The sequence below is a fragment of the Cricetulus griseus genome (genome assembly GCF_003668045.3).
Source record: "Cricetulus griseus strain 17A/GY chromosome 1 unlocalized genomic scaffold, alternate assembly CriGri-PICRH-1.0 chr1_0, whole genome shotgun sequence".
Classification (NCBI taxonomy): Eukaryota; Metazoa; Chordata; class Mammalia; order Rodentia; family Cricetidae; genus Cricetulus; species Cricetulus griseus.
The window spans coordinates 74,534,998-74,561,134 of NW_023276806.1; the positions used below are offsets into that span (position 1 = coordinate 74,534,998).

Genomic DNA, 26,137 nt, shown 5'->3' on the forward strand with positions numbered 1-26,137 from the left:
AAAAAAGCTCTAGACTTTTGTATAAATGTATTACAAGACTAAATATCATGTTCCTTTACTAAGTTCTTCCAGATTTTGAGTTGCAGCTATTACAGGGAAACATCAGGAATGGCTTAAATCACATGTAAATAAAGTATCAAAGAAGCCAATCATCCAATGAATGTTTATTGAAGTTGAGAATTTTGGAAAATGTTTCAAATAGATGCTAAAGAGTGAGATGGGCAGACACAGATAGCTATAAATATTTATGCATTGTTCTAGCTCAATAAACGTTAACTTCGAGAGTTGACTTTTAGATCCTCAAACTTAACCACTAAAGAGCAGAGCTCTGGCTTGCCTTTTGCTCTCTCTGCTTACACCCACAGATATGAGTGTGTGTGTGTGTGTGTATATGACTTTGTGAAGAACAAACATAATATCAAATTTTAAAATATAAATATATCTTATATGATTAAAGTATTTGGGGATTTCCTAATCAATGAAAATAATATATACCCCTTTTAATATCAGGGCATTTTGAAAATATAAATGAAGCTGTATTTTGTATTATTTAGAAAGAATGTTTGTCTATAAACCCTAAGCATGCATTAATAAGGACCCAGCTTTACAAAAGAGATTTCTTGCAAAGTCTTGAAAGAGCCTCCCTCCCTGTAAGGCAGTCCACTCCACTGTCCACAGGTGGTTAGCCCCTGCTTTGGGGGTTCTCATAGAATCTCACTTGTACCTCTTTTTAAGACTATTAAGTGTGCTTACTTGCATAGTCTTTGAGGTTCTAATCTTCTCTTACAAGAGGAGGAAATGTCATCATCTCCTTTGTTTTTCCAGATATCCTCCAAAATTCCCAACACACTGAAATAATCCCTAAACAGTCACTTTGAAATGAATGTGTACATAAACACAATAAGAATATTGTGTTTATTATTGCCTTCTTATCCCTGAGGACTAACTCTGAGGGAATCCTCTAGTTTATAGGCAAGGGATATCATTAATCACCCAAACAGAGTGTGAGAATTAGGGCAGAAATGTTGCTTTTCTTACAAAAGCCCATGGTGGGAGTTTAATGAGCATTTATTGAGAAAATGAATGAATGAATGAATGAATGAATGAATGATGAACAAACAGATGGATGAATGAATGAACAAACACACTTTTAAAAGCATCAAACTTTTACCTAGGTTATCAAACGATTTATCTTTCCCCAATATAAACACCCCAAGACTGTAAGGCAGAGTTTGGTTTGAAAGCTAAGGCTGAACACTGTAGGAAAGGGTGTCTCAATAAGCTAGGATAAAGGTGAAAGATGGGTTTAGTGGTGGCTCAGCCACCCAGAGTGACTTGGAGAAAGCGTGACTAGTTAGGCTTGGTGAGTCACATCATTAACCCAGTGCATCCAGCTCAGAATCTAGCTCAAGACCACCCATGTTCTAACTAGAAGTAAGATATGAAAGTGAAAATCTGCTCAGCAAGACCGAACTGTGTGTGTGTTTCAGGTCCCTGCAGTGGAACTTCCTAAGAGCACTTCCTCCCAACGGCTTCAGAAAGTACCATGAGCTCCAAAAGCTGTAAGGAAAACTTTAACTCTGGTCTTATATTGAACCTGCAGTCTTGTGCACCCGTTTCTTGTTCCTTCTGTAGAAAATAGCATCGTACCACATATTAAGTCTAATAATCCCACCTGGAGAAATTATGTGGCCCTTAGCTGGTGACTTGCAGGTGAAATGTCTGAGTATTTCTAGGAGACATTCTAGAAAAACCTCAGATAACTATCCCTAAACAAACTGGAGCACGTGTTCTGTGTACCCTCCACCATGTACCTCAGAATGAAAATAGGGATTTCTGCCCCCTCCTGTCATGGATCAGCTCAAAGCACATCTCAGAGAAAGATGTGAGGAAATCAGGGCTAGCAAGATAGCTCAGTGGAAAAGCACTGTTTTAGTCATAGTCGTCAGGGTTTTCTAGAGTAACAAAACACATACACATATATTCTCATATACACACATATGTATGTGTGTGGTTTCTTATGTATGCACTCCCATTTATTTGTGTATGTGTGTTTTCCATATGTGTATTATGCATATGTATATATATATATATATATATATATATGGGATTTATAAGAATAAAACCACCCAGCACAGGCACCAAGCCTGATGACCTGAGCACAGCCCCCTGAAAGGAGAGAACTGACTTAATCTCAAAGGTTGTCCTCTGATCCTTACATATACTGTTTGGTGTGTGCAAACACAAATAGATAAATGCAAAAAAAAAAAAAAAGAAGAAGAAGAAGAAGAAGAAGAAACAAGGACTGCAGAGATGCCTCAGCAGTTAAGAGTAAATATTACTCTTTCAGAAGACCAGAGTTCAAATCCCAGCCCAAGTCAGCCACTCACAATTGTCTGTAACTCTAGCTCCAGGGAATCCGACACCTCTGGTCTCCAGGAGGACCCACTCATGTGCACATATGAACACACAAGCACAAACATGTACATATAATTGAAAATAAAATAAATCTTTAAAAAATAACTTTTAAAAAGGGATGATTTTTACAAGACCCACTATCACTATTAAATAGTGAGCTAGAGATTTAGTCCTGAGGTAGATCACTTGTTCAGTATGTACCAGACATTGATTTCAATCCCCTGCACTACATGGGAGGTTGAGCGGAGTTTAAATTGTGAAGAATTTGTCTTGGTCAATGTTCTATTGCTGTGAAAAGATACCATGACCACCACAACTCCCATGAAGGGAAACATTTAATTGAGGCTGGCTTACAGTTCAGAGGGTTAGTCCATCGCCATTGTAGCAGGAAGCATGGTGACATGCAGGCAGTCACAGTGCTGGAAAAGTAGCTGAGAGTTCTATACCTGGACCACAGGCAGTCAAAAGAGAGAGACACTGGGCCTGGTTTGAACATTTGAAACCCCAAAGCCCACCCCCCCACCCTCCCGCGTCATACACTTCCTCCAACACCTAATTCAAAAAGGTCACACCTCCTAATCCCTGTCAAGTAGTGCCACGTCCTAATGACCAAAATTTCAAATATATGAGCCTATGAGAATCATTCCTATTCAAACCACCACCAAATTTTTCCATATGTTAGCAAGTTCAGTTCAGTAAATTCATTCTCTTTCTTTGGCTTGAGCAGCTCTGGGCATGCTTCCCTCTCTTCAGGTGAGCATCATGAATGTATTCATGAAATCCACAATAACCCAAGGTGGTCTCCATGTGATTTAGGTCAACTTAATGACTAAATTGTAAATAATTAATGAATTATTGGGCTTAGATGCTCTGTCCCTGAAGCATACTCTCAAGACAACATCTCGGAACGTCTCACTTTAGTCTCATGGATGCCTTGATTTTATTAGGGTTTATTAATAGAGATATGTACTTTCTTAAGATAATAGATGGAGTTAGTATAAACTCATTACAGTCACCAACATATCGCCAGGAACCAAGAGTGCACTGCCTGGGGCAGGCTGGACCTGAAGAAGGCCAAGACTGGTGCTGAGGCAGATGGGATGGCATTATTTTACTCTGTCCATCCTCTGGGATTGAGATCTCATTTCCAAAGTCATATCAGAAAATGTGGACTTGATCGACACATACATAATCTAATTCATATTCTTCCAGTCTTGATTTTTTTCTTTACATATCACTTTTTGGTTACTGACACCCTTTATAAGTTATCACAAGAGCTTTTGTGAACAAGGTTTAGGGTGTCAGATTAATAAAACTAAATTTGATTTACTAATACTTGATGTTGCTATACAATATGGTTTGTGGCATAGCATGTCACAAACATTTGGGGGGGCAGTTCTATACGAGCACTTACAACTCTGGGTAAATGTAACAGAAAAATTTTAAAGCCTGGCTTTCAGGCTTTTCTCTGCATTAGTTCTTGTCTAGAAAATTCTAGATGGTAACCTTAGCCCCTATCTGTGTACCTTTATAGCTTCAAATTTTTATAATAATTTTACTGCTTGAGAATTTCATACAATGTGTTTTTATCATATTCATCCCACACTCCTCCCAGATTCACCCCCACCTCCCCACCCTCCCAACTGTGTGTCCTCTTTCTGTGTGTTTCTTCAGTGACCCACTAAGTTCAACTTATGTTACCCATATACTGGCAGAGGGGTGCCATCCACTGGAACATAGTTAACTTACCAGGGCCCAGACTCTTAAAGAAAACTGGCTGCCCTCCTCCTAGAAGCCATCAACTGTCCATAGCTCCTCAGTTAGGTGTGGGGGCTCACGATGCTCTCCCCTTCCATGCTAGAGTGTTAACTGCTTGATCATGTTCAAGGTACCAGCTGCTGTGTGCTCACCAGTGTAGTGGTCCTGTTACGTCCAGAAGCCCCTGTTTCACTCCCATCCTCCAGACCTCTGGCTCTTACACACTTCACACCTCCTTCACAATGAATGGTCCCTGAGCCTAGGGCAGCAGTGTGATGCAGATGTCCCAGTTAGTTGAGCATTCACTGCACACCTACTCTGCACATTGACTAATGGTGAGTGTCCACTGCACAAAGAAATGTCCCTGGTGAGGTCGGAGAGCTGCAGGTACCTGTGGATGGAGATGAGCACTTAGAGGCAGCTTGATGTTATTTCCACATATGGCTTCGACTTGTAATTAAAAACTGACCCAAGCTTGCGCAAACTTAACAGCAAAATACCAGTTTCAGCCAGTTGGTCTTCTGCATCTCCCTTTCCTCTCGAGTCACCTTCTGATTTCAGCTGTACCATCTCAGCTGACAGAGGCCATCAGCACGTGCATGTGCCGCCACCACTGCTGGCGTCTGTCTGCCAGGCTCTTTCCATCTTCCGAAGCTGACACTGTTTTGTTGTTTTCTCTTTGACTACTCTTGGTCACAGGTGCCTGCAAAACAATAAGATTCGCTTCGTGTCGGTGTCTGCTTTCAGAGGACTGCGCAGCCTCACTAAGCTGTAAGTACGGGGAGTGGGGGGGAAGCTAAATGGCTCCCTAGACCAACAGCAACCTGTCAGGCTAACCCATTCCAGTCCAAACCAGTTCTAGTGCTCAGGACAGCGCTTGGGGGCCTGCATAGTGCTGAAGGGACAGTGTCATTGGGGGCTGGGAACATGGGATTGGGGGCACACTGTGTTTAGGCTGAACCCTGATTTAACTTGCCAAGGGAGTGCCATTGGGTACCAGCTGCCTCTCTGCTTGATACTTGCTCTAATAGGGCCCACCACACAACTGTGTGGGAACAAACGAAAAAGCCATAGGCAACACTAGATATACAGAGCCAGGCTCAGAAGACAAACTCATTGTACACTGGCAATGACAGCAGGAGTGGCAATTGAAAGACCTTATCAAAATAAGAAACCTAATGGTGTAGAAGAGACAAGGGGGTTCCCCAGTTTTCCTTGCTTTGCTTTTCCTTTCATGCTGAGGGCACAAGTGTCTTGTGTGTGCTAAGCACACACTGTGAGTCACCCCCAACTTCTCACTCACATTTTTGTAAGTTTTTGAGATACTATCTCACTGTGTAAGCTACCAGGATGGTCTTAAACTCACAGAGATCCTCCTGCCTCTGCCTCTGGAGTGTTGGGCTTAAAGTCATGAGCACCACCACTAACTTCTTTTATAATGTTTAGTCTTACCTTATAAACATTTAACATATAATAGATTTAGTGGGCAGGCAGTGGCGGTGCATGCCTTCAATCCCAGCACTTAGCAGGCAGAGGCAGGCAGATCTGTGAGTTCTACACAGCAAGTTCCCGGACAGCTAGAGATACTCAGAGAAACACTGTCTCAAGAGAAAAAAAAAGAAAAGAAAAGAAAAGAACAGAAAGAAAAGAAAAGAAAAAGCCCTGGTGGTTATGTGCCCGTAATCCAGAAACAGGAAGATCTAGGCAAATAAAAGTTTAACATATAACAAATTTAAAAGAGCAAAGCTTCTGACTGTGGAATCTGGTGTATTTCCTATCTCACTTTGCCTGATGTCTCTGGCATTCCTCCCTGTAGCATGTATCAGAATTTCTTCTTTTTCAAAGATGTATAGTGTTCTATTGTGTGTATGTGTACCACATTCTTTTTATCCATCCATCTGTCCATGGGCACTTGGGAATTTCCGTCTTTTTCTGTTGTGATAAGACTACTATTACTCAGTCCACACAGTTGTCCGAGTCCCTGCTTTCGGTTCTATTCGGTGCATTAAGCCAGGAAGTATAATGGCTGTTCACATGCTAGTTCAATTCACTTTTTTTTTTCTTTTGGAAGCTACTTCTCCAACAGCTGAATCTTTTTTTAATTATTTGGGAATTTTATGCAGTATATTTTTATCATATTCTTGTGCCCCAACTTCTCCTGGATCCTTCCCCTCCCCTACTCACCCAACTTAATGGTTTTTTTTCTCTCTCTCTCGCTTAAGAAAAATGAAAGAAGTCTTAGCTGGGGTCATCCTTGTAGATTTGTGGGAGTTTCCCTTGTGTCAGGTTTCTACCTGACTCCAAAATGCACCTATTTTTCAGTCATCTCTTTCAGAAGTCTCTCCCTCCAGCCACGCCCCCTAATCTGATCCTTTATGTTCCCATTCTATCCCAGTTTACCCAGGAGATCTCTCCTATTTCACCTTCACAAGGAGAGCCATGTTTCCCCTTTTGGACCCTTTTTGTTACTAGTCTCTCTAGGCCTGTAGCATGGTTATCCTTTACTTTACAGCTAATATCCACTTAGGAGTGAGTACATGTTATGTTTGTCTTTCTGGGTCTGGGTTACTTTACTCAGGATGATCTTTGCTTCCAAATTTCCTGATGTCGTTGTTTTTAACAGCTCAGCAATACTCCATTGTGTAAATGTACCACATTTCTTTTATCCACTCTTTGGTTGAAGGGCATCTATGTTGTTTCCAGGTTCTGGTTATTACAAATAAAGCTGCTATGAACATAGTTGAACAAGTGTCCTTGAGGTATGATTGAGCATCTTTTGGGTAAATGTCCAAGAGTGGTATAGCTGGGTCTTGAGGTAAATCCATTCCAAATTTTCTGAGAAACTATCATATTGATTTTCAAAGTGACTGTACAAGTTTGCACGTCCACCAGCAATGGTGGCATGTTCCCAGAATAAGCTATCATTGTGTTTCTGAGCTTAGCCATTCTGATTTGCATTTCCCTGATGACTAAAGATGTTGAACATTTCTTTAAATGTCTCTCTGCCATTTGAGATTCTTCTGTTGAGGATTCTCTGTTTAGGTCTATACCCCATTTTTAATTGGATTATTTTGGTATTTTGATCTCTAGTTTCTTTAGTTCTTTATATATTTTGGAGATCAGCCCTCTGTGGGATGTGGGGTTGGTGAAGATCTTTTCCCATTTTGTAGGCTGCTATTTTGTCCTATTGACAGCGTCCTTTGCTTTAGAGAAGCTTTTAAAGTTTCATGAGGTCCCATTTATTAATTATTGAGCGTAGTATCTGTGCCACCAGTGTTTTATTCATGAAGCTGTCTCTTGTGCCAATGAATTCAAGGATACTTCCCACTTTCTCTTCCATTAGGTTCAGTGTTATTGGATTTATGTTGAGGTCTTTGATCCACTTATACTTGAGTTTTGTGCATAGCAATAGATATGGATTTATTTGCTTTCTTCTACATGCCAGCATCCAGTTATACAAACCCCATTTGTTGATGATGCTGTCTTTTTTCCATTGTATAATTTTGGCTCCCATGAAGGTTGTACAGGTTGGCCCTGTACAAGCTAAGACTCCTAACAAGAGTGGATTAATAATAGATGGACTGAACTGGCCAGCTCCTGTGAACACATTGTTAACTATCCCAACTGTCATCAGAGAGATTTCATCCAGTAACCAATCAAAACAGATGCAGAGACCCACAGTTAAGTTGGAGAATACTGCCAAAGAGAGGGAGGAAGGATTGTAGACGCCAGGGGGTCAAGAATACCACAAGAAAACAACTAACCTGGCTCATGCAAACTCACAGAGTCTGAGCCAACAACCAGAGAGCTTGCAAAGAATCGACATATATGTGACAGATGAACGGCTTGGTCAACTTGTGTGACTCCTAATAATGGGAGCAGGAGCTGTCTATAATAGTTTTTGATTGACTTTTGGGAACCTTTTCCTCATACTGGGTTGCCTTGCCCAACCTTAATACAAGGGAAGGTGCTTAGTCCTACCTCAACTTGATATGCCATGATTTGCTGATGCCCATGGGAGACCTGCTCCTTTCTGAACAGAAGCAGAGGAGGAGTGGGTTGAGGAGGGGCTGGAGGGAAGGTAAGGAAGTTTCTACAGTTTCTGCATGAATTTTCAAAAGTCCTTTAGTGTTAGTTACACCTCCCCACACTCCCTCATGTACTCTGACATCCATCCCCCCACTTTAACCCCCGCCCCTCCCATTCTCACCCCTTCACTCCTGTTCTAATTTTTCCTTTATTGCTTTATATCACTATCTTCTATACCCCTTGCTTGTCAGCTGAACCATTTTAATCTCCCACCAACAGCACATAAGAGTTTTAGTTTCCACCATCCTCACCCACACTCATTCTTTCCTGCTTTGAAGGCTTGTTCCAATACCAACTATCCTAATTAACGTGGAGCTGTGTGTCATAGTGCTTAGGAGAGAACAAAAAGGATAACCAGTTTTTCCTCTTACATTTTATGTGTATGGATATTTTTTCTTGTATGTCTGTACACCCTGTGTATTCCGTGCCTGAAAATGACAGAAAATCCAGGAATCCAGGCCTGCAAAGCAGAGAAGGAAATGGCTCAACCTAGGGGACAAACAAGGGAAAGTCAAACATAGCAAAAAAAGGTCAGATGCCTGGCAGGATTTTTGCAGGTTGTTAGCTATAAATTATAAGAAAATTAAATGTCTGGGACTGGAGTTAGGCCAAGATTGTGAACTAACTATCATGTTAATGTGGAGAATCAAACCTAGGTCCTCTGGAAGAGCAGCAGATGCTCATAACTACTGAGCCATCCCTCCAGCTCAGGGAAAAATTTTTAAATAGATTTTCAAAGTGCCATCACATTCATCCATGTCCTTACAGAGCAGTCTCTTCCAAGTAAACATATCTAAAACTTGGGTGAATAAATCATTTCCCTGTATTTTCATTCCTTCCATTTAGGTTCAGTTTTCTTCTTTTCAATTTTATTACAGTCTTCTCTGGTCGGGGTGGAACACTACATGGGCAGGACATGGCCAGTGTGGAGGTCAAAGGACCACCTCAGTTTTCTCCTCCTAATATGTGGGTCCTGAGGATTGAACTCAGGTCACCGGATTTTATAGCAAGCACTACTGACATGCTGAGCCATTTCATCAACCCTGCTTATTTGTTTTTCATCCTACCTCATTCTGTATCTTTATCCAACAAATCTGTTTCTATCATATTTGTAGTCTATGGTACCAAAGTGTGAGATGGAGTCAAGAACACCTGGCAATTGGTAACAAAGTGGTCCTGGGCACCTTAGCCCCTCCCCCTTCCTTTTGTTCTGAGCTGGCTGCCCTTGTCTTCACTCATTCTCACCTGGCTCCACTTCCTCTCCATTGGTGTATTCGATGCATTTGGAACTTTCCAACAGCATCAACTTGGCTTCCTGTTTAAGATACGGGAGACCTTCTTGAAAGGCAAAATGGAGCAGGAAAAGAAGTCTTAAGGCTCCCTCTCTTCCCACTTCTTCCTTGGCACCCGACTATTGTGTTTTCTAAAATGTCACAAAGTACGTGCTTTTGTTCATGCATAAAAGGATTTGTTCCATGCTTTATTGGACAAGTGTTCAGGTAAATGTCTCTGGAACACATACTGACTTTAAGGAGATGCTTGCTACCCAAGAAATTCAGGGATCCCTGAGCTGTTCTGAAGGGCATCGAGCCTCCCATTTTCTGGGGAGTAAGCAATACCATGGTATTAATACTTAAGTCAAAACCTGTGTTGCTTACACCAACTCTACTATCATAGATCTGTGCCAGTCAGACTTTCCTCACTGTGACAGAAACAACTTAATGGGAAGGAGATTCCGCATGACTTGTGGTTTCAGAAGTCCATCATTGAAGGCAGTATGGTTTAACCCACACCCCTGGGGAGTCTCCCCTGACCCATAGTTAATTCTCGCTGTGAGACCCTTCACAGACAGTGTACTCTACTGATCTCCCACATGCTTCTCAATCCATTCAGGCTGACAGTCAAGGTCAAAGTCACAGGTACTCTATGGGAAGTGATCATTTCTGGTCTACAGCAATGCAGGATGGCCCTGAGAAATAAAGAGGACTGGACAGTATAGCCGTGGGTGAGGTGCAAGCGTGGATCCATTGCCTTGTACTTGAAGGGATGGGCATTGACTCATGACAGAGCCCAGAGGTGCTCATGGATGTGCTAAAGCTATGTCTTAGTCCTTTGCTGGCCTGGAATCCAGGCCTGCAAAGCAGAGAAGGAAATGGCTCAACCTAGGGGACAAACAAGGGAAAGTCAAACATAGCAAAAAAAGGTCAGATGCCTGGCAGGATTTTTGCAGGTTGTTAGCTATAAATTATAAGAAAATTAAAGAAAGGAGAGTTTCTTAAAGTGGGAGCTGGGGATAATAGAGTGCTTGCCTAACAGATACAAAGCCCTGGTTTTGGTCCCCACATCACTAAACCCAGGTATGGTGGTGCACTCTTACAGTCCCAGTGCTTGGAAGACAGAGGGAGGTGGATCAGGAGTTCAAAGCAAGCCTCAGAAGTTGGAAGCCAGCCTTGGCTAGATGAGGCCCTGCCTTTAAAAACTAAAAATCGGAGCCGGGCGGTGGTGGCGCATGTGTTTAATCCCAGCACTGGGGAGGCAGAGGCAGGCGGATCTCTGTGAGTTCAAGACCAGCCTGATCTACAAGAACTAGTTCCAGGACAGCCTCCTCTGCCAACAGAGAAACCCTGTGTCGAAAAATAAAAAAAAATAAAAATAAAAATCCTCCCAAAAGGAAAATAATGGAGAGGTGCCAATGTGCTCCATTTATCTGGGCAAGTGGAACTTGAATAATTGTTTGCAAATGAATCATAGGGAGAGATTTGGTAGAAACTGTGTTCTAACAGTGATACATGCAGAGCACCGATGGCATGACCTGTCTCAAATGTGACTACAACCCTATGAGGGAGGAATTAAAGGCACAACTTAGATGAAGGAGCTAGAGCTCACCAGAAGTGTTCCAGGACACACTGTTTATAGTCAATAGAAGAGTCAGAAACCAAACATTAATAACTCAATGCAAATATCCCGTCACTGAAGAGACTGAGATATAAACAGACATGACAAAAAGACATCAACACGGTGCAATAGCACTGGCTTGCTCTGCAGGGAGAGAGGGGAAGATGGGTAGGCAACAAGAGTCAAACTCATTAATGAACCATGCCATGGCCTTGTACCAGCATAGCCCCCCACCTCCAAATCCCAAGTTCATTCCCAGGGTCCTGTCATGGTGAATATCTTAGTTAGGGTTTTTATTGCTATAAAGAGACACTATGACCACAGCAACTCTTATAAAGAAAACATCTAATTGGGGTGGCTCACTTATAGTTTCAGAGGTTCAGTCCATTATCACGGAGGCAGGCAGTCGTGGTGCTGAAGTAATAGCTGGTGCTGAAGGGAAAGCTGTGTGTCCTACATCTCGCAGGCAACAGGAAGTCATCTGTCTCACTTGGTGGAATTCCAAGCAATGGAAACCTCAAAGCCCACACCCAGAGTGACACACTTCCTCCAACAAAGCCACACCTCCTAATTGTGCCACTCCCTATGGGATTACGGGGGCCAATCACATTCAAACTACCACAGTGAGGCACACTAAATTTTCTAACACTCTCTTAACTTCTTACTGTCTTATTGCTGTTGCTCTTGCAAATGCTATTTCCTCTGCCTAAAGTAACTCCTGCCCTAGAGTTACTTTGCTTTGTGAACTTCATGTCCAAGATGCTTCTGAATTGTGCCTTCTTTCTGTCTCCATTCCCTTGTGTTCCTCAGTGTCCCATCTTTACAGATCAGGCACATTCTGCAGTAGAAGAGTAACCACACGTTGTACACATCCCACTGGTTTTTGTATGTTGCCTACTTACCTGTTCACATCCCTGTCTGTCTCTCCAGATGCAATGTCCTTCAAAGAATGGGCTGATACACCTGTCACAACTATCCCATTCTGTTAGTTCTCTGTCACTATAACAAAACTCTTGAGATAATTGGCTTATAAAGAGAAAATATCTTTGGCTCACGATTTTGGAGGTTTGTCTGTGATTGATGAGCTAACTCCATTACTCCGAGCCTGTGATTGAGGCAGCACAAGATGGTGGGAACTTGTGGCGGAGCCCTCACTCGCCTCATCGCTGGGAAGTAAGGAAGAGAAAGACATCCTTCAAATGCACCACAGAAGAGCACACCCCCAATGACTGAAGAGTCAGTCCCACAGGGCCTTACTCCTTAAAGGTCCTAGGCCCCTCCCAACAGTGCTCCCTGGGAAAAAAGCCTTTGATGCATGGATAACTATCCAGATGACGCAGAGCAGGTGATTAAAAGATAGACCAATTTACTAGCTAATTATGATAAATCAAAAGCTAGAAATGACACAATAAGTGATGTGGGCCCTGAGAAGCTCAGAGGCTGGAAGTGATGTGTTGAGTGTAGAATAGGAAAAGAATTAGAAAGGGTGATGACCATCGTTACTTTCCTTCTTGCAAAACATCTAAAAGAATAAACTCACCACTGTTGTGTTTCCTTTACAGGTACCTCAGTCATAACAGAATAACCTTCCTGAAGCCAGGAGTTTTTGAAGATCTCCACAGACTGGAATGGCTGTATGTTCCATTTGTGTGGCATTTCCTTGTATTAGTTTTAATGTTGTGAAAATGCATGTGTCACTCTGCTCTCTTCCTACCAACAGGATAATTGAAGACAATCACCTCAGTCGAATTTCCCCACTCACGTTTTATGGACTAAATTCTCTTATTCTCTTGTAAGTACTCAAATAAAACAAACAGGGAGGGCAGAGGGCTCAGTAAGTGAGAGGGCTCCCTGATGAGCTGGTTCAATCCCCAAAGACTTGTGTGACTGAAAGATCGGCTCCTGCAGGCTATCAACTCCACATAAAAACTGGCATGCACACACAGAGAGAGCAGCAAATAAGTAAATCAATGTAATAAAAAATTTCAAAGTATTCTAATTGAAGAAAAATGCAGAAATAAAAAATTCAAACTTTAAGATAGTAGCATTAAATTTGTAATTTTTAAATCCTAAAGGAAGCTTTCTTGACTAAAAACCACCTTGCCTATAGTCTCTAAAGCTACTTATAGGTCTGATCATCTTGTAACAAAATTCTGCCAGCCCACCAAATCTTAGCACAGTCTCACTGCTGTACTGCGCTCAGGTACTCCTAAGACTGCCCTCCTGTGCAGCAACTTCAGCAAAGGACGAGCCTCAGACAAAAGTCACCTCCTCTGCACAGTCCACTGTTGATGGGCATGGGCTTTTGCCCAAAGACTAGCATTGCTGCCCCCTGAGTGAAAACCAGCTTATGTAGAAATGTTCTTACAGAAAAGCACTTCAATACTTCAGGGTGAGTAGAAAGTGGTGGGAAGACTTGAAGCAAGAGAATCTAGCACTTTCCGAAAAGTAACAATAACTGTATTTGCCTAGTGATAAAAAAGAACCAGAAAATGTGATTTTGGTGGTTTCTGTCCTTTTTAGAGTGCTGATGAATAATGTCCTCACCCGTTTGCCTGACAAACCCCTCTGTCAGCACATGCCCCGGCTGCATTGGCTGTAAGTCACACACTCTCTCTCTCTCTCCCTCTCTTTCTCTCTCTCCCCCTCTCTCATATATATGTAACATATATGTATCTCATATGTATCATATATATATATGTATATATATATGTACATATATATATACATATATATATTCTGAATTTGACTAACTTATATTTTGCAGCAGGGGGTCTTTATGCCAGGTGGCTAGTGTATCAAGTTTCTTTGCATTATTTTATTGTATTTTTATATTAAACATACTCATTGACTAACTTCTCTAAACTTGCACCAAAATGCAATATCTGAAAGAGAAAAAAATATTTTGGAGATGGGAAGAAGAAAGACAAAGGGACATCACATGGTCTGCGCCACACTTCCTTTTCCCGATGCCAGTTCACTCACTTATTAAGTTGATGCAGAAAGCTAAGTCACTTTAGTCTTATCCCCAAATTCTGAGTGATGAGAATGTGCTGCTTAGCACTAATCATGAGAACATGGGGGATTCAAGATATCTTGAGACAGTCCCTTACATGATCTGTGTAGTTTGTTGGCAAGGTGGCTTTGCTGATAGTAAATAACACTCCACTAGTTAGCATTCAATTAAACAGTAAATTTGCCTGTTTAGAATATAGGTTTGGTCAGGTGTGAGGTTCACACCTGTAATCTTAGGAGACTAAAGCAAGAGGCTGAGGAAGGAGAATTGACATAAGTTCAAGGTCAGTTCCGGGTACAGAGTGAGGCCTTGTTATTTTTTTAAAAAAATAGACTAAAGAGGTTTGTTTTTCTAAGAAATAATCAAAATTACTGTTTAAAAGTTCAAACAATAAACTGCCTACCAGAATCAGGAAAACTCCCTCTATTTCTTGTTTTGTAAGACATTTTCAAAAGTTGATTGTTTGGTAGCCAAGTTCACAGCAAACTAAAAGTGCCAAATTATAAGAACAGGAAGATAGTGAGAAACACTATTTTTGTGAGTGGTGACAGCTGTGATTGTAACACAAAGAGAAAGGGGTCAGATAGAAAACAAAACAGGTTTGGCCTGGGCTCATTTAGAATCCCTCCAGGGAAGGAAGCATTTCACAAGTGTTTCAAAGTTCAAAGGCACCTTGGTGTGACAGCCCAGTTCTTTCTGTAAGTGGACAAGCTGAAGCTAGAAAGAAAAGGACACAATGAATCAATGACCTTCTTTGTAAATGATGCTTGGTTCAAAATGGTACTCTAACAGCCATTGCAATCCTGACTTAGTGATTAAACACAACTGAGAAGTACTTAGACAAACAATCAACACTTAAAACCGTGTGCCTTGTGAGACTGAAGTAGCGTTCAGAGGCTAAGCGTTTACTTAGTGCATGGCATCCTGGATTAAATCCTAAACAACCCCTCAAAAAATGTTAATTCAGACTAAGTTTTTTTAAACAAGGTTTCATTATGTAGCCCAGACTGGCCTTGAAGTCACTCACGGGTATCCTCCTGCCCTAGTGTCCCTAGTACTGCGATTACAGAGATGGAAGAGCAGCTGCAGGCACTACTTCATGAGTATTCTTTGATTCTTCAGGGAGCACTGCCACCTGGTGGTAGCTTCGTAACTAACGCTTAACAACAAAATAAAAGAATTTTAAAAATAAGTAAAAATTTTAAAAATAAAAAGTAAAAATAAACACGTCTGACTTAAATAAGGACAGACACAAAGCATGCATCAAGGCAAAACTTTAAGCATTTAGCAGCCACTTTCACAGAACAAAGACTCTGCCTCCAGAGGGTCAATCTGCTGCTCGTTCTATAGCCTGACTTCAAATATATTCATTTTAGATTACTCTCCATCGTCAATACATCTTCTTCTTCAATGTACTCAACTTTTAGATCCCTTAGTTCCCGATATTCCTATCTTCCAGATATATTTCACTCTGTCAATGTCATCTTCAGTACAGTTCCCGAAGCAAGGCTGACTCCCCCTGGAGCTGGCAGGACACTAGCGTTTCTCTAGAGCTTCCCGAGTTTTCCTTGGAGGCTTTGGTAACTCCCCAACACTTCTATCCTGCATGAATCACCATTGTCTGAGTAACTTCATGCCATCTGGCAACCACTAAACTAAGTGTGTGATGCCCTTAAGCCTAAGGGCAGTGTCCGAGGCAGTGTATCGCTCCCTACTGCTCTGCAAAGAAGAGGGGCCGCGTGAGAGCAACTCCAGCGGGGACATAGCTCAGTGGTAGGGCACTAGCCTTGTATGTACAAAGCCCTGCACTTGGTCCTCAGCACTCAAGGACAAAGGTAACTTTTGATGCTTTGACCAGAGTTCTTGTGATGACAGCTCCACACAGCACAAGCACTCAAGAGGGTTGCCTATGCACATGCCCCTGCTTGAGAGTGGAGGACAAGGCAGCTGGTATAACAATCTGAAAAGGCAATTAAGATGGCTTCCAGCAGTGGCAAGCTGTTGGGAGTCTTTCCTAGGACTATTTAAATGAGGGAGACAGGAACTACATATTGTCTTCTGGAGACCATCACAGAAAACCACAACCATCAAAATGCAGAGAACAAATGATCATGGGGTGCCCAGCCCCAACAGATACATCTACACCTAGGGCACTAAAGGAACACATCACAAAATGGAGGAGGGAGGGGGCGAAAAGATTGTAAAAACAAAAGTACAGGTGTGAGAATGTGTCTCCCAGAATAGATAGGAAGCTATACCCATGATACCACAACAATATGGCCACATTAACAAGACTCGAACAAAGATAACACTAATAGACACACTAAAGCCGAAGAGGAAAATCTCACCAGGTCTACCCTTTGGTCTACCCTTTGGCAAAGAAATACAGACAACTAATGACTTCTGTAAGAGGGAGAATTAGTCTTTTCCAGTGATGGGCACCTAATTGGTTACCCAATACCAAGTGGTCAGCTCTGAAATTATATATATATAAACAACACTAAAAAGACTCAGCAGATTGTACTTATATATTTATATATATTTATGATATATATATATAATAAAAGAAAAAGAGGCCAGGAATTTGAGAGGAAGTAAGGAAATATGGGAGAGATTGGAGGAACAAAATGAAAGGAGAAAATGACATAATTATATCTTAATTAAAATTTTGAATTATTAAGAAAAATAAATGAATGGATATTGTCTGTGCAACCACATCCTCTACAGTCTAACTTGAACCTGAAGCTTATGGAAGCACCTTGCACCTCTGAACAAATGTTTAATATGCTTGACTACCAAATATCTGTTAATAAATTAGATATTTCCTGCAGGAATTGTTTTTCTTCAATTTCTTAGAATAATAATATCCATTTTATTGTGGACACATGATAAAGATGTGAGTCAAAGCATTTTTGCTCCTTGGCACGGGGAATTGAACCCAGGACCTCACATTACATTTACTATTGGTACAGAAGACGGACAATAATACTACATGTATATAGCAAATATATAGTATATATGTAAATTCAGCTGCTACACAAATGATTGTAAACAGAATGTGAAGAAAAGATATTTTATTAGATAGCAGGTAATTTTTAGACAATTTATTTCTGTCTACGGATTTTATTTGATTGTGTTTTATTTTTATATTCTAGGGACTTTGAAGGCAACCACATCCATAATTTAAGAAATTTGACTTTTGTCTCCTGCAATAATTTAACAGTCTTGTAAGTACTATCTTTTTTTATCAGTGATGTTGAGTCTCCTTACAAACCAAATGAATATTTTATGTGTGCAGAACTCTGCCTGAGTATATGCAGAAGCAGGAAGGTGTGACCCTTATGAGGAAGGAAAGGGAAGAGAGATGTGATATAATTATAGTCTCACGAATAAAGGAAAAATTAAAGAAAAAAAACAAGTCAATACCTTTAATTCTAGGACTCCAAGGCAGTGGCAGGTATATGTCGAGTTTGAGGATAGTCTAGTCTACATAGTGATTTCCAGGCCAGCCTGAGTTTTATATGTATGTATGTATGTATGTATGTATGTATGTATGTATGCATGCATGTATGTGTTTTCAGGGATGACCCTTTGATATTGGAATTGACTTTTAAACTTCTATGTGAAAAAATAATTTGCATTTCCTCATGGTAGGTGTGCATGGTGTAGGTCCAGAGTTACAGAAGGTAACATGGTTTGTAGTTATGGAAGGAATTAAGTATGTAAAGCTAGCACAAAGTTACTCTAGTAGACACAGAAGGGAAATGACCAAAGTGAATAAAAATAAATATATGTTCTAGAAATGACAACAGCACCAACAACTTCTAAAAGCACAGAAGAGGGAATAAAAGAGAGGGGAAGGTAGGAGGTAAAAAAGGAAAAGAGAATAGTAATGCCTGAGAGTAAGTACGATTAGATGAATATACAAGAAAGAAGGAAAATATGTGATGATTTATAAAATGGAATAAAAGTGAAAATACTACTAACAATGCAGCAAAAAGAAAAGGCAGGAAGCACGGGTTTGATGATGAAAGTAAAACCATCTGTGCCTTCCAATGGACTCCACTAGAAGGCATGTTGTGTGTGTCTGTGTGTCTGTCTGTGTGTGTGTGTGTGTGTGTGTGTGTGTGTGTGTGTGTATGTGAGACTTGGGGGGTGATGGGGTGGTTTGAGCTTGTGTGCCATGCTTGTCGTTCCTGTGGCTTATGCAGGTGCTGAGTCTCTATTGGACTAATGTCTGGATGGCTATCAGAATTGTCTTCACTTTGGTCCTTTCCCTTCTGTGTCTACTAGAGTTCTTTGCTGGTCTTTGCTTTGGTCATTTCCCTTTTGTGTCTACTACCATTTGGGTAGAGGAAGGGAACAAGTAAGGATGAGGCAAATGAAATGGAGGAGAACAAAGGGGTCATGATACGAATAAAAATAAAGTATTATGGAATATATGTATGAAAATGCTATAATGAATCCCATTATCTTATATTCTAAGCTAAAAGGTTTTTAGATAAAAGAGTAGATAAAAACAGCAGGAGGTCCTTTGAAGTTTCCCAAAGTAGTCATTTATACTGACAGATAACACAGAGATCAGTAAAGAGGAAGACGGAGATAGGGTGTGGATCAGGCATACAGCAAGTATGAAGTCCTAGATTTAATCTCTCTCTCTCTCTCTCTCTCTCTCTCTCTCTCTCTCTCTCACACACACACACACACACACACACACACACACACACACACACACACACACACACACGGCCAAGAGCAAATGCTATAGAAATGCTACAGTTTGACTCATATTTCCAAACTGAGGAGACATTGAATTGGTCCCTTTAGACCATTCTCTCTCAAGCAGTTCCATCCTATTTCCATGCACTAGCAAATAAGAGCTCTGTGGTGCATGGAGCCTTTTGTTAGACAGACACACTTTGTGGACTACAGAGATATATCTAAAACAATTCCCTTGCTCATCATAGCTGCAAGATACTCAGTTTTTGTTCAGAAGAGGTAAGGCTTCCCTATTCCTTTCAAAGCTCTTCTTCATTTCTAATTACAAATTTAAATAATATTTTTGTGTTGTCCCTGTTAAAAGATTTGAGAAACTTAAGAATAAAATTGAATTGAAGCTGGGTGTGGTGGCACACACCTACAATTGCAACACTCAAGAGATTGATGCAGAAAGGTCATGAGTTTGAGGCCAGTCAGGGCTGCATAGTCAAGACTGTGTTTTTGAAATAAATAAACTGTATAATAACACACTATTCAAAATATCCTGGTATGAAAATGCACTCTATATTCATTATCTTTATTATTTCTTTGTAGGAGTTACATTTAGGAATCCATGTGATAATTATGTTGACATGTACTTTTCTTTTTGCTTTCAGGGTAATGAGGAAAAATAAAATTAATCACATAAATGAACATGCATTTACACACCTCCAGAAACTATATGAATTGTAAGTTTAACTAATATGTATTTAGAATGCTTAACTAAATATGTATTTAGAATGTTCCTTTCCAGTTTTACTTTGTATTACTTATACATATAATATTTATATATTTAAGAAATATTAATTTCCTCTCTCCAAAAATGTGTCACAAAACAATTCAGATAGATTACAAAAGTAAGTATGAAGTAAATGTTTGAGGCAAGTTAGATAAAGGAAGCAGCTTTAGACAAAGGATAAAACCAGAGCAAAACTAATAACTAAAACATAGCCCACAGTGTTATTTTTTTTGCCCCAAGGGGTCAGAATATCTGTCATTAAGTTTTCCAGAGGGTTCAGATTGAGGAACCACAAGATTCAAAGACATAATTCTTCTGAGACCAAAACTGAAGGGTTATCCTGGACCCACAAGGAAGTAAAGCACTGCTGTAGATAAGATCCCTATCCGCAGTAATGGAACAGAGAGACGCATTCAAAATATTTTAATGTCCCCTTTTAATACCAATAGCATAATTACAAAGCCATCAAAGACGTTATATGATGAACCCAAAGCCTTATGATGATTGGTGGTCAGAGTAAAATAATATGAACCATCAGGGAACTCCAGATCACTGTCTATTTTAGTATACATTATCTGGGAATAACCTGTAGTGGATGCAGTTACATGTTTTGACAATTACCTAGGCCAAGCACTGAATTACTGAGTCTTTTATACAAAAATTAAAGTATACAGGGGCCTATGGCAACTGTTAGGAATAAGGGTTGCTCTTCCAGAGGACTGGAGTTCAGTTTCCAGCATCCACATTGGACAGCGCACAACCACGGTAACTCCAGCCTCAAGGGATCTGAAGTCTGAAAGCACCTACACATATCTGTGTTCGTGCACATACACACGGGGGTGGGGGAGGAGAGAATGAGAATAAAATCTTTTTTAAAAAATAAGGAATTAATAAACCAGGCACACACCTTTAATCCCAACACTTGGGAGGCAGAGACAAGCAGATCTTTGAGTTCAAGGCCAGCCTGGTCTACAGAGCAAGTTCCAGGACAGCCAGGACTACACATAGAAACCCTACCTCAAGAAACCAAAAAGCAACAAAAAAAATTAAAGAACTGAGATAGAATGACAGGGACAGAGTGTTGGACAGCTTACTGCACATAGGCAGGAAAAGGGAATGTAGTGAACAGAAAGCTTATCAGGAAAACAGTCCTGTAGCATATGGACCACTGAAAACTCAAAACTACTTCTGTAATGAGTAGCTTGAAACATTTTTGGTATGCACTACCAATCATTCACAAAATGTACATCTATCTCTCAATAGATCATTAGACCTAGACCCTATGGTGAGAATAACATGACAATCAAATCTTATCATCAGTGCCTAGAAAATTACTCTCAATAACAGGGAGAAATGTGGCAAAATGATCAAAAACATTATCTAGCCATTAAAACAGAAGTTAGTGACCCATATTTTTCTAATTTTATTCAACTTGAAATCACCACGTAAATATCAGAGGACAGCTCCCCTGACTCATAATCATCACAGTTGTCTCTGTTGCAGACTTCATTCGGAACCAGTAGTGATCGAGGAATACACACAGCCTCAGTGCAGAGCCAGAGTCTGCCTAGACAATGGGGAGAGTGAACAAGGTTGATAATTAGCCTTGCCTAAAGCCTGCCTAATCCCATAGCAAACACTTGCCTGAAAACTCAGATCTACAAGGACAAAAATAGCCTGTTCTCTAGGAGGTAATGATCCTCAGTTGAGTCTATATCGGAACTCTAGTTTTGAAAGGAGGGCTGAGTGCCCTATGCTAGGCACACCTTGACAGCCTACCCTTGTCATGGAAACCATTATGTAGTTCCTGGTACAGAAAAATCTAAGAGCTCAAGAGGGCAGAAGGAAGAGACTACAAGAAAAAGCCCCCCATCCAGAGCATCACACTGGCACTCTAAAGCATGTGTAGGCTGTGGGGAAGTGTCTGAGGAGACAGCAGCAGGAAGCAAAGATAGAAATGCATGTCATTACTTCAAGATGTTTTATATCATGCTAAGCAGTTCTGGGTTTGTTGTCTAGGCCACTGTAAACCATGGAAGGGATTTCTGAAGGATGAAATGTTATAGACTCCCTTTGCCAAACCAGAACAATGCATCTTCCCAGGCAATTCACCCATGGCTATGCAAATTCAAATGCATGAAATTCAGTATATACATGTACAGTTTGAAAAGAAGGCACTCACAGAAAATATTGTGATAGCATTTGTCAGACTGGATCAGCTGTTTCTTTTTAGTGTCAAAAACTCAATGAAGCTAGGCATGGTGGGGCACACTACATAATCCCTGAACTGGGGAGGTAGAGGATCATGATCTCAAGGCCAACCTAGACTGCATCATAAAACTCTGTCTCAAAAATAGAGAGAGGAGGAGGAGGAGGAGGAGGAGGAGGAGGAGGAGGAGGAGGAGGAGAAGAAGAAGAAGAAGAAGAAGAAGAAGAAGAAGAAGAAGAAGAAGAAGAAGAAGAAGAAGAAGAAGAAGAAGAAGAAGATCCCTGAGAGATGGCTCATTGGCTAGGAGCATGCACTGCTCTTGCCGAGGACTCTAGTTCAGTTCCCAGCACCCTGATAGTGGTGTGCCAGGACCTGTAACTCCATCTCTGAGGGGATCTGACATTCTGGGCTCCTTAAGCTCTTCCACTCTTGTGCCGTTAACCACACACAGACACATATATGTAATTTTAAAAATAATAAGAATAAAAATATGAAAAAAAATCATCCTGCCTTTCAAAGTTGACTAGACAACTGGCATAGGTGGCAACACATCTTTTCTCCTGCCTGTCCCTTGGAAGTGGGTGGACAAAGTTACATTTTCTGTTTTAATTCACAATTGCCTAACTCAAGCTCACCAAGAAGTTTTCTTGTTTAAAAGAGGCTGGGGCCTTTCTCATGAAATCTACTACAGGTAAAACTTCACAGCCTCTGCTGCTGAAAGAAACCCCTTATACCTCTAAGGAGACATCATGTTTGGCACCCTCTCTGCACATGTGTGCACTGCCCAGGAGAGCATGAGCCTATGCGTCTCTCTGAAAGGAACTTGAACCTCAAATTACATGATTTGAAGCAATCTTTACAAACTTGGGCAAAAGAAAAATCAGAGCTTCAAGTCATGTTCTCACTCTAACAGAAAAGGAGAGAGGGAAGAGAAAAGATGAAGGGACATCATGCAGATCTTAAATGGAAATTAATATGTCAAAGCCAGATTAAACACCATCAATGATTTGTTTCCAAGGAAACATGAAATGGAACTTTAAAAAATTGAGGGAGGAGGACTGTGAACACACTGCATAATTGAGAGTATCCATGAACTTCTGATCCTCCTGCCTTTACTTCCTAAATGTTTGGCTTACAGGTGTGTACCACCATGCCTAGCTCAGGAAAAAATACTACATGTCCCCATGTCACTCCCTCTTTAACTCTTGACTTCCTGGGCCTGGAGTAGGGTACATGCTGAGCAGGAACAAGGCTATGACTTCAATTCCCACACCAAGGAGACACTTACTTCTTGGTATTGAATACAACTCACTAATGGAGCTGTTGGAAAGTTGCAAATGGTTTTCTAATGAATTTTCTAGCAATGAATTAAGTCTTCAGAAAACAATATGACATGGTTGTAATTGTTTTCCTAGGGATTTGGCAATTAATAGGATTGAAATTCTTCCACGGAACATATTTAAGGACCTGAAGGAGCTGTCACAATTGTAAGACACTAAACTACCACTTCCTTTCTTTACCTTATTGTTTAATTGTGGTAAAATATACATAGCATTGATTCATTTGTACCATTGGGTCACATCAAGATCTTCCATATTGTTGGTCAACTCTCACCAACATCCGCTTCCATAGTTTTTTACTTAGTACAAAGCTGAAACCCTGTAACCATCCAGCACTAACTCCATATTCATCCTGCCCCAGCCCTGGCAACCATAATTGTACTCAATCTCTCCATGTCATAGCTTCAGTTTTGTTTCTGGCTTATTTTTCTTGCCATACCAACATAGTGCATCAATGTTGTAGTATATGTCAGAATTCCCTTTGCCTTTAAGGCTGAATAATAAAACCTCGTACACTATGTACAATCATCCGCCAACGTGTGGTACTTAGGTTGCTTCCACCTTTTGTCTAGTTTGAATAATGCTATTATGAACACAAGTGTGCAAATTCATGTCTGGATGTCTACATTTAGTCATTTGGGTTCTATGTTCCTTCTCAACTCATAGCAAACTTAGTCATCATAAATCAGAACTGTTCGCTTTAAAGTTCATTTAATACACCTACCGTATCAACTATTATAACTCAGGAACCAGTGCACTGGTTAGTATCAGTTTTGTACTCCTGTGTTTCCATGGCTGGCTGGGAGCTGCAGCACACACTGTATCATAACACATACTGCTAGCCCAACTAGAAAAGAACAAAGAGGATCTTTGTCCTTGTCCCTTTTTCCTTTCCTTCCTCGATATCGCTGTACTAGAATTCAGGGATTCCATCACTCTACCACCAAACCATGCCACCTCCCTTAAAGTACAGCTTCCACTAAAGGTGTATTGATTTTACACTGTTGCAAAGTGAAAAATAATAAGCCAGAGGTCACCTGTACATCCTCAGATAGTGGCTGACTGAGTCACATGGTAGCCCTAATATCATTCTGTTAATTCTATTTCCTACCTGAGTTGTCTCATCTTACATCTCTACTATCTGTTGATAGGATTCTAATGTCTACAATCCCAACATCTGTTGTTTTCATTTTTGTGGCTCAGAGCCATCTTAACTGAGAATCCTTGAGGGCCTGATTTTCATTTCTCTGATACTAGTGATGTTGAGTATCTTTCCCGTGTGTTTGTTCACCTGTCTGTCTTTTGGGGGAAAAAAACTACTGGGGTGCTTCATTCATTCTTACATGAGCTTGTATTGCACTTGCTGTTTTAGTTCTTCCTACATCCTGGGTATCAGCCCTACAGACATAGGACTTGTATTTTCCCCCTATTGTGGGTGGCATTTCCCCTGCCATTCTTTTTTAATTTTAATACACTGCCATTTTTATCTTTTATTTTTATTATCTATATTTTTAGTTTCATGTACAGACACTGTGGAATCTACACAATGCAATTCTTCCTGTATTTTATCCTAGCTTGATAGCTTTACATTTTAAGCATGTGATACATTTGAGTACATGGTATAGAAGGGTTTAATTTTATTCCTTTGCATGAGGATATCTAATTTTTCCAACACTGTTTGTTGAAAAGATTATCCTTTCCTTGTTGAATGTCTATGGCACCTTTGCCAAAAATTATCTGATTATGTCTGAGTAGGGTTGTTTCTGGCCTCTTTAATCAATCCCTTTGGTCCATATAGCTGTAGATTACTGTGCAAACCCTAACTTTCTTGTTCTTCTTTCTTTTGCTATTTGGGTTCCTTTAATGTCTTACATGAATTCATAAACTTTAATATGGACTGAATCTTCCAATGCCATGGATAAGAATATCTTTCCCTTCATTGATGTTGATCTAGTCCATTTTCTGCTACTATAACAGAATGCCACAGCCTGGCTGATTATAAACAGTAGAATTTTGTGTGGCTCATTATTCTTGAAGTTAAGAAGTTCAAAAGTCAAGGCCAAATCTAGTGAAGTGTAATCTCATCCTCAGTTAAACCTTGTCTCTAATTCTGGTAAATACTAATTCTGAATGTGCTTTATATATCTGCTGGCCACTTGTGTGTCTTCTTTTGAGAAACATCTACTCCAATTCTTTGTCTAATTCTTAATTGGATTATTTGTCCTTTAACTATTGCATTGAGTTCCTTATATTGTTTAGATATCAATCCATCCCCCTATATATGCTTTGCAGGGGTAGGGATCTGGCTCAGTGGTAGAGTGTGCTTACGGCTCCTAGAACAAAACAAAGGAGTGGAGGAAAGGACGGGTGCTTTACAAATCATTTCTTCCATATGATAGACTTCTTTTGGGGTGTGTGAAGAAGTTTTTTAGTTAAATGTGGTCCTCTTTGTCTCTTGTCGCTTTTACTGTCTGCATTTTGGAAGTCACATCCAGGCTTTTGCTGTCTGAGTTTTAAAAGTCACTACCAGGCCATTGTCATGGGGGTCTTCCTCTGTGGTCTCAGATCTTACATTCAAATCTTCAATATACTTGGAGCTTTACTATATTTTTTTGGTAAATGTTTCAAATTCATTCAAAAGTCAACAAATAAATTCTCTTGGCCCAAGCAATTTTTAAGAATAACTTATTGCTGTCTTTTTTAACAGAAATATCTCCTATAATCCAATCCAGAAAATTGAAGTAAATCAATTTGATTATCTTGTGAAACTGAAGTCTCTGTAAGTATATTCATATACAGTTTTACTTCAATACTAATAACATATATGCTCTCATGCCTTTTACTTTTTTTTTAATTCCAACTCCACAAAATATATGGGTTCTTGATGAACTATAGACAGATAATTATTACTTCTG

General features: G+C 40.3%; 1 protein-coding gene across 6 annotated transcripts in view; it reads left to right on the forward strand.

The window, feature by feature from the left end:
• Positions 1-26,137, forward strand: part of Rxfp1 (relaxin family peptide receptor 1) — a 119,575-nt gene that overhangs the window by 75,609 nt on the left and 17,829 nt on the right. For all 6 annotated transcript variants that reach the window (XM_027392910.2, XM_027392909.2, XM_027392908.2 and 3 more), the window contains 9 exons: positions 1,491-1,562; positions 4,876-4,947; positions 12,723-12,794; positions 12,881-12,952; positions 13,684-13,758; positions 17,332-17,403; positions 19,552-19,623; positions 23,298-23,369; positions 25,930-26,001. In XM_027392910.2, coding sequence (XP_027248711.1) covers positions 1,491-1,562; positions 4,876-4,947; positions 12,723-12,794; positions 12,881-12,952; positions 13,684-13,758; positions 17,332-17,403; positions 19,552-19,623; positions 23,298-23,369; positions 25,930-26,001 — 651 coding nt within the window. The remainder of the gene's footprint in view (positions 1-1,490; positions 1,563-4,875; positions 4,948-12,722; positions 12,795-12,880; positions 12,953-13,683; positions 13,759-17,331; positions 17,404-19,551; positions 19,624-23,297; positions 23,370-25,929; positions 26,002-26,137) is intronic.